Consider the following 8,386-nt stretch of genomic DNA (forward strand, 5'->3'; position numbering starts at 1 on the left):
ATCTGAATTTGAGAAAAAAAAAAAAAAAGGTTGGCATAATGTTTTATACACATATAAACATATGTTTTAAAGTATCAAAGTCCCAAAAAAACATGGTTAAGTAGCCCAAGTATAAAAACAAACATAGGCCTACATTTTATTTTAAAGAGCATGTTTCGACATTATGAAACGCAAGCTTAGGCCAAATTCAGTAACCCTAAGAAAATTCGATATTAGGCCTACAAACAAACAAACAAACAAACAAACAAACAAATAATGATAGGCTACTTAACTATTTACCTTGAAAATGTTTGAAAACGATATAAAAACGTAGGCCTAAAAATATATTATAAAAGTATATTAAAACTAGATTATCGTCTCGGAAAAACTTTTTTTTTAAAACCCATGTACACTGGCTTCTGTTTTGTCAGTAAATGTTTATATAATAAGTGAATCTAAACTTCACAAGTTAAAATATACCTTCCCAAATAAAAGGCCACATCTCCGTCTAATGCGTTTTCAAACTCAACCCAAGCGCTTCTCTGAATTTGCAAACTATTTCCCAACAAAGCCAAATTGAGGGCTTCGGAAACTTCCTGAAAGCTTGACGAAAAATCGCTGAAATTAATGTATCCGTCCCCGTCCAGATCAAACTTGTTGAATAAAGTCCTGATCTCGTCCGCAGGCACATTAAGCTCTCGACAAACACTGGTGAAGTCCTCGTATTCGACTCTTCCCGACTTATTCCCATCACATGCTGCAAAAAGTCTCCGAAGGTCAGCTTGGTTCATATTTTCACTAGACGAGGACAAACAAACTAACTGTAATCCAAAATACACCCGTGTACAACGATAAGGCTCCAAAAACGATAAAAAGTGATAAAAAGACGAAAGGAGAAGACGAAAGTGTGAAGAGGAACGAACGCTAAAGACTCGTGATCTAACATGTACATCACCAACAGGTGCGCAGAAACTTCACGCTGAAACCAGAGGCAGGTTAGATAAAGGCATGATTGGATGATCGCTCATTATCTCGCCTTGTAACAAGTTGAACTCAAGGTAGTGTGCCATTGGATAGTGATGGGAGGTAGGCGTGCTGTAAAGTGTACAACAATCTGAGAACCAGCCCACATTTTGGTCTAGCCAGCTAAAACTAGCAAAAAACAGCCAGAAGACCAGCCTGACCAGGGGTGCGTGCCGCAGACTGGGAGAGGACTAAACACATGTGTGATGTCATTTTATTCGTGTTTTCTATTAATCACAAATATAAAAATTATATTATTATTAAAAATAATAAAATTAAAAGTGAATAAAATAAAAAAATCACATTTTTAACATTTACAATGTACAAACGTTTCTCAACTATTATTAAGCATTGCCATATTTAAAATATGTTGTTTAATATGTTGTTCAGTTTTACTTAAAAGGTTATGCTACTTTGGTTGATTAGGCTGTTGTTCATTACATGATACATTAATTGTAATAAGCTAGGTGCTTATAAATTTGTTCAAGCATGACACCTTTATTTTCTAATATATATTTCTGAAATTCCCACAAGGATTTCAACATCATATATGAAAAAAACAAAACAAAACAAAAAAAAACTGGCGTTTAATTGTGTTTAAATTCAAAAACACACTGATTAAGCCTGATTGGTTCCAGAGCCATTGAACGGCTCTGATTGGTTCGTATGATAATGAGCTCACCCCAGAGAGCTTCGTATATAAAATATGATGTGCGTGCAAATGTCTCTTGAATGTGAATATAAGTCTAAATTTAAACAGTATTATATAGAGCGGCCGCGATCGTGTCTCTTTAGGGCACTTGGAGGAAACCACGCAATTCATATGGATTACTTTGGCGATGTTTTTTTGCGATTACAACTTTTTGAAACGTGAACATCTTTGGTGAATCTTCTTTCATCGGAGGGACATAAATCTCTCAGATTTTTATTAAAATATCTCAGCTTTTCTTTTCAAGATGAACGAAAGTCTTAGATGGTTTGGAGCATCTTAAGGGTGTGATGACAGAATTCAAATTGTTTTGGGGGAACTATGAAATTAATTAGAAAATATAGCGGTATGTTCTTATTTTTACCAGCTTCTGCAAGCGTGTATGGCGTCTGGCTTTTGGAACCTCACTGTGACTTCAGGTAAGATGTAATTAACGTTATTTGTTTGTGCCAGTCGTGTTTTTGACACATGCATTGGCAGAAAAAAATAAATAAAATAAAATTAGTCATTATAACATGTACAACATTAACATTCTTTTATTTGCAAAATGAAGTTGTGTATTTATTTATTTCTGAGGGACCTCAATTTAGGTCCCCACCGTGACACGAGTCCCCATGAGTCTGTGTGTATTCAGGTTTAAGTCCCCACCAGAAAGAATAGAAAGGTACACACACACACACACACAAGTTGGGTTTCTATGTTTTATGGGACATTCCATAGACATAATGATTTTTTTATACTGTACTGAACGACACACACAACTGGTCAAAAGTTTGGAATAATTTTAATTTCCTTACCAAGTCTCTTACCAAGGCTGAATTTATTTTGTTAAACATACAGTAAAGGCAGTAATATTATTACATTTTCATATTGTTACAATTTAAATAACTGTTTTATTTTAAGATGTAATTTATTCCTGTGGTAGCAAAGCTGAATTTTCAATCTTCAGTGTCACGTGATCCTTCAGAAATCATTATAATTTGGCGCTCAAAAACATTTCTTCTTATTACCGGTATTAATGTTGAAAACAGTTTTCCTGCTTAATATTTTTGTGGAAATTCTGATATAGTGCCATTCAAAAGTTTGGGGTAAGTATAAAAAACTTTTATTCTGCAAGGACGCTTTAAATTGATCAAAAGTCACAGTAAAGACATTTATAATGTTACAAAAGATTTGTATTTCAAATAAATACTTTTTATTTATCAAAGAATCCAGAAAAAGATGTATCACTGTTTCTTCAAAAATATTAAGCAGCAAAAACTGATTTCAACATTAATACGGATGATTGTTAATAATTGAGCACTAAATGAATGATTTCTTAAAAGATCACATGACAGTCAAGACTTAAGCAATGGCTGCTGATAATTCAGCTTTACCATCACAGGGATAAATAACATTTTAAAATGTATTACAATAGAAAACAGTTATTTAAATAATAATAATATTACTGTTTTCCCTATATATTTAATTAAATAAATGCAGCCCTGCAGTTATGGGACTCTATTTAAAAGCATAAAAAAATATTTTTTACCAGCAGTGTGTGCAACAGTTTGATGCCACTGTAATAGTTCTATGCCTCTGCAAGTTTCAAAACTGTAACAATAACTGACACAAATAATGTTGAATCAGTAAGAATCAGTGGTTTTATTTCGTTTATTTAAAAAAATTAAAATTAAAGTGCTTTTATGTACAATATAATAAAAACAACAAAACAGTAGTGATATATAATACAAAAAAATACATTTCACAACAGTTTTTTTTTTCTTTACATTGGCAGCAAAATGTACAAATACACCTTTACATTAAAGTTTACAAGACATTAACTTACAATAGGTCAGAGCATCTTGGTGTGCCATTATAGGGAATGTATCTGAGCATTTAAGAGTGTAGCAGACTACTACAGTCCAGTAACTCTTATGTCTGAGTCAGTTCAGCACTGAAATATGACTATATGACTTTCTATACTTGACTAAATCTACTGCTTGTAGGTAGCAGCTGATGTACAGTGAAGTTTTCACATTGTCTACTCTGTAAAACGGCACGCTAATGATAATAATCAGATGATGTACTGAAAAACATAAGCAAATTTGCTTACATTTTAAATTGTTTTTGCATGATATTTTGAATGTGATTTTCAAACAGAGGTCTGAGTATATGTAAAACAGTTATATTATTATTACAAATACATCGTTTTTTTCTCTCTCTTTTTTGTGCTTTAAATATAGTCGGTAAGTGTTTTGTGTGTGTAAATATATATATTAGGGACCTCTGTAGATATTAATTAGCACAGTGGACTTGCAGTGGACTGTTGCACAGATGACCATTCAATATACAGTGGTTTGCGACTTTACATGTTCTAGGTAATTCTATGTGTAGTCCACCAGAGCAGACATGCATGTGAGGTTTGCTTTTTGTTCACGTGTTTGAGTCACAAAAAGGCTACAATATTACATTTGCTTGCCCGCATACCCTTGGAGTCACAAAATCTAGCTCGGAGGCATTAACAAAATTCAATTGGTACTTGCTACAGCAATGTCAAGAGAATATTAATTCCCTGACACTTTCATTTGAACCATTTCCACATTCTGTGCAAATACAATAGGAAAAAAAAAGAATTGTAATGCATTCTGGTAAAAAAAAACAAAAAAAAACATTAAAAGCCGTTCACTACCTCCCCTTACAAATACAATTATACAACTTTGTGATCAAAGTCATGAAGTCATAAATGTCCCGTTTTCAAACATTCAGCACAAATTTAAATAAGACACAATGTTTCTATTGACAGAATAATTTTGGAACACTTTCAATCAATACATAACTACATTCACAATACAGATGTTTGTGTGATCTTTAAAGATCAATGGCAATCAAATATTACACACTTGGGTGGTGCAATATACAATGCTTGTCTTTGGGAATTTTACTGGAAATATGTTGATACTGGAAATAGACATTTTTTTTAAATTGTTTTTTGTGTGCGTGTTGTTAATATACATTTTTATACATTTTTACATGGATTCTTATGTTGATTTTATGCTATAGTAACTTACATTTGTGTCTTGTTTTGTTGTTTCCATCCCCATTGCTTTGCAGCAACCAAGTACTGTACTGTACTTTTTTTTAATTTTTTTTTTTATTCGATCCAGTATGACACTCTTGGCAGCTGATGATTTATAACTGACTGTTTCATATACCTATATGTCATTGCTCCCACCCAAAAACATCTGTTAGCCTGCTTTGACTTAAGGTGTTACAGTGAACATGGCACTTTTTCATGGAAAAAAATCTGCTGGTCACTTTACACTCTTCGGGAGCATAGATCTCATAGCTTAGCGTAAAATTGGCATGTAAAGTCTTAACCACAAGTTTTCATTCTGTCCGAATGCAAATTCATCATTCAAATTTACAACATGGCAATAAATATCTTTAATCTGGACAAAGTACACTTTCGATTCAAGAGAACAGAGCTCTTGACAGATACAAAGAGATCTGAAATGGTTCACTAAAATCTTTTGGCACAACAACCAATTTGAATCAGTAAACCTCAAGAGACGTTTGGTCACTTCCATTGACTGTATTATGCACTACTTCAAGGGATAGTTCAGCTGAAATTGAAAATTCTGTCATCATTTACTCACTCTCATGTTGTTCTAAACCTGTATGACCTTCTTTCTTCTGTGGAACACAAATAGAGATATTTTGAAGAATGTTTCTGCTGATTTTGTCCAAGTGGGGTCCAAAACAACACTTGAAACCATTGATTTTCATTTGACATTTGGAGTGTGAGTAAATGATGGCAGAATTTTCATTTTTGCGTGAACTGTCGCTTTAAATCAGTGGTTCTTAAAAGGGGCCTCAAAATGACTTCAAACAATTAAAAATAATTAAATAATTAAACATTAAAATAAGTAAAACAAACTAACAATCAAGTTATTTCTATTCAATTCACCCCCTGTTTTTTGTCTTTGAAGAACCAGAATTCCAAAAACTTGGATATATGAGAATTTAACTTTTTAGATTTCTAGACCTGGAAAAGTCATGTAAATTAATAAAAACGTATAACTCCATGGGCATTTTTTTTTTATGAATACAATTTTTCAGACAGAAATTAATCTAGTAAATCTAGTCAATCACAAACAACTGGAAAAGTCATGGGATCCTCAAATGATGTTCTGGACTATGGGGGGCTTTGGAGTCAAAATGACTGAGAACCACTGGTTTAAATGGTCTATCACTGGTAGCAACTGAATTTGGTTGGGGGTATAAGGAACATAGAGTTATTCAAATTCCTGCATCTTCAGAATGTAATTTGTGCCTTGGACATACTCATAGTATTGCTAACATGCCTTCTTTGGAGTTCTCTACACACTGAAACCCCACTGTGGGCACTTTATATGCCTCAATCTCACTTGCATACTTTTACGTGTGTACCTCTGAGAAGCGGTGTAGAATACTGAGGTCGTGGCATCACTTATTGTACTAGGACAGCCGTGTGCTGTTTGTTAGCTCTCTACAAGATGCTTCTCCTTTATGTGATTTGCATAGTATGCCTGCTATGTGCTGAGGTCGTGATGATATACTGTGCAAAGGTTTTGCATATATCATCAAAGCTTTTGATGCACCACTACGCCTTATATTGTGTTGAAATGTCAGCTAATCATCTCACGTCAGGCACTATGTTTAGCAGAGAGACCATTGTAGACTAAAGTTTGAATTTTCGTTTTCTCGTTCACAGGACGACCAACTCTACGTGGCAGACCGAGGGATGAGATGGGAGCATGACAGGTTAGTGAACCCTGAGGGCATCGTATTGCTTTCACACAGATGCCACCAGACATTTTTGGACGGACCGGGCGGGACGACCAGATCAGCGTGTCTCACAATGCCCACTATTATTTTTCAAAGTGTACTCTAGGCCTTGCGTCCCGCTCAGCGTGGCTCTGGGTGCTTCACAGACTTGGCAGTGACTGAGAAATGTGAACAGATCACCAAGACAAAATGAGAGGAGACAAAGTGCAAAATAAAACCCAGTGATGGTACGTTTCCAGTCATTTTCAGTCTGTCCCTCCCTTGGTGCTGTTCAGTTCAGAGGCCACTTTTTTTAAAACAGTCATCCCAAACAGACTTAAACGATCGAGTCTTTGATCTCTGAGCCCAGTCGCACTCGAGGCCGTGGACAAGTCGGCGAAATCTCAACGTGGCTCTCCTTTAAGTTCAAAGGTCTCTTTTCGGATTCTGAGAAGCTCTTGCTGTTCTCGGGTGAGGAGCATTCGTGGGTGGGAGTGCTGCAGATGTAGTTATCATTGAGCGTCTGGTAGCCCTTGTGGTCAGACACAGAGGGCGGGATGTTGTTGCCATTTAATGGAAGGCTTTCCGTGTGCTTCCCTGGAATTCGCGGTTTCTTCTGTTGCATGTTGGGGCACTCGCCTTCCTTCAGCATTGACTTCATCCTGTCTCGGTTCCTGTACGCCACGAACAGCGAAAGGACCACCAGGGAAAACACGAGTAAGGCACACACAACGATCAGCTCATTCCAGTATGTTTTGGTTTTTTGCGGCGACCATGTTTCCCCGGGCAGAATAATCGCTTCCCCTTGGGGTACCAACTGCATTCGGGAACGTCCAGTCAGGGTGGTGATTTCGTGCTCCGCTTTGATGCAATAATTGGCCAGAAGTTGTCGGTAGCCACCTTCTTCTGACCAACATTGGTAGATCTCCTCCCTGTCCACTTGGGCTACAACCACCAGCCCGCCGTCAGGACTAGGGTAGACAAAATGCTCGGCGGTATGACTGTACTCCCATCGCCTCTCAGCCAAGTTGGATCGCAGCTTGCAGGGAAGAACCGTAAATGTGTTGGCTGGTATTTGTAGCACATGGCATGATGGAACACCTGTGGGTTAGATGGTCTTATTAGTTACTAATAAATCAAACATTTATCTCGCATATTAGCAAACCACCATGCAACCACTTCAATTACTTACAGTCTATCAGAGCGCGTTGCCGGAGGCGCTATGTAAATGCGTTTGGTCATGCCACATTCCACAGTGCTTTTGTAACTGTAACAGCTTGTCTTAACCTCATGCACTCTATACAGCACTTTGTGGTTTGTTGGAAATAAGTTCTTCAAATATTGATTCATATGGGGCTTAGGTATTGTAAAACATGGCTGTTACTCACGTGGTGGAGTTGGTTTTGCAGAACGGGGGCTAGCAATTATCATTTTGCACACTGCAGTGTTGGCGTCATCTACATCTTGTTGCCACTGACTATAAAGAAAAGAGCAGGAGTAAGACGAAAATTCAATTCATCTGTTCAAGTCTGGGATCAGTATGTTTTTTTTTTTTTAAGAAATTAAAACTTAATTTTCAGCAAGGACACATTAAATTGATCAAAAGTGACAGCAAAACATTTTTAATGTTACAAAAGATATGATGTTCTTTTGAAGTTTCTATTCTAAGAATCCTGAAAAAAAATTATTGTGGTTATTGAGAAGCAAAAACTGTTTTCAACATTGATAATAATAAGAAATGTTTCTTGAGTACCAAATCAGTATTATAAAGTATCATGTGAAGTATCATGTGACACTGAAGAAATGGCTGCTAAATGTTCAGCTTTGCCAGTAATACTTATATAAAATTATATATATATATATATATATATATATATATATATTGCA

At 35.9% G+C, this 8,386-nt stretch overlaps 2 protein-coding genes across 2 annotated transcripts in view; both read right to left on the reverse strand.

Annotated features, from left to right (window-relative positions):
• Window positions 1-960, reverse strand: part of rasef2 (RAS and EF-hand domain containing 2) — a 9,768-nt gene extending 8,808 nt beyond the window's left edge. Inside the window, exon 1 of the mRNA XM_016521299.1 lies at window positions 460-960. Coding sequence (XP_016376785.1) covers window positions 460-770 — 311 coding nt within the window. The 5' untranslated portion in view covers window positions 771-960. The remainder of the gene's footprint in view (window positions 1-459) is intronic.
• Window positions 961-5,492: 4,532 nt separating this feature from the next.
• LOC107715225 (semaphorin-4B-like) overlaps window positions 5,493-8,386 on the reverse strand; it is a 72,546-nt gene continuing 69,652 nt past the window's right edge. Inside the window, exons 14-15 of the mRNA XM_016521305.1 lie at window positions 7,888-7,976; window positions 5,493-7,600 (exon numbers count right to left, since the gene is read on the reverse strand). Of these exons, the coding sequence (XP_016376791.1) occupies window positions 6,837-7,600; window positions 7,888-7,976 (853 nt within the window). The 3' untranslated portion in view covers window positions 5,493-6,836. The remainder of the gene's footprint in view (window positions 7,601-7,887; window positions 7,977-8,386) is intronic.

The sequence above is a fragment of the Sinocyclocheilus rhinocerous genome, unplaced genomic scaffold (genome assembly GCF_001515625.1).
Source record: "Sinocyclocheilus rhinocerous isolate Xijiao unplaced genomic scaffold, SAMN03320098_v1.1 scaffold659, whole genome shotgun sequence".
Taxonomy (NCBI): domain Eukaryota; kingdom Metazoa; phylum Chordata; class Actinopteri; order Cypriniformes; family Cyprinidae; genus Sinocyclocheilus; species Sinocyclocheilus rhinocerous.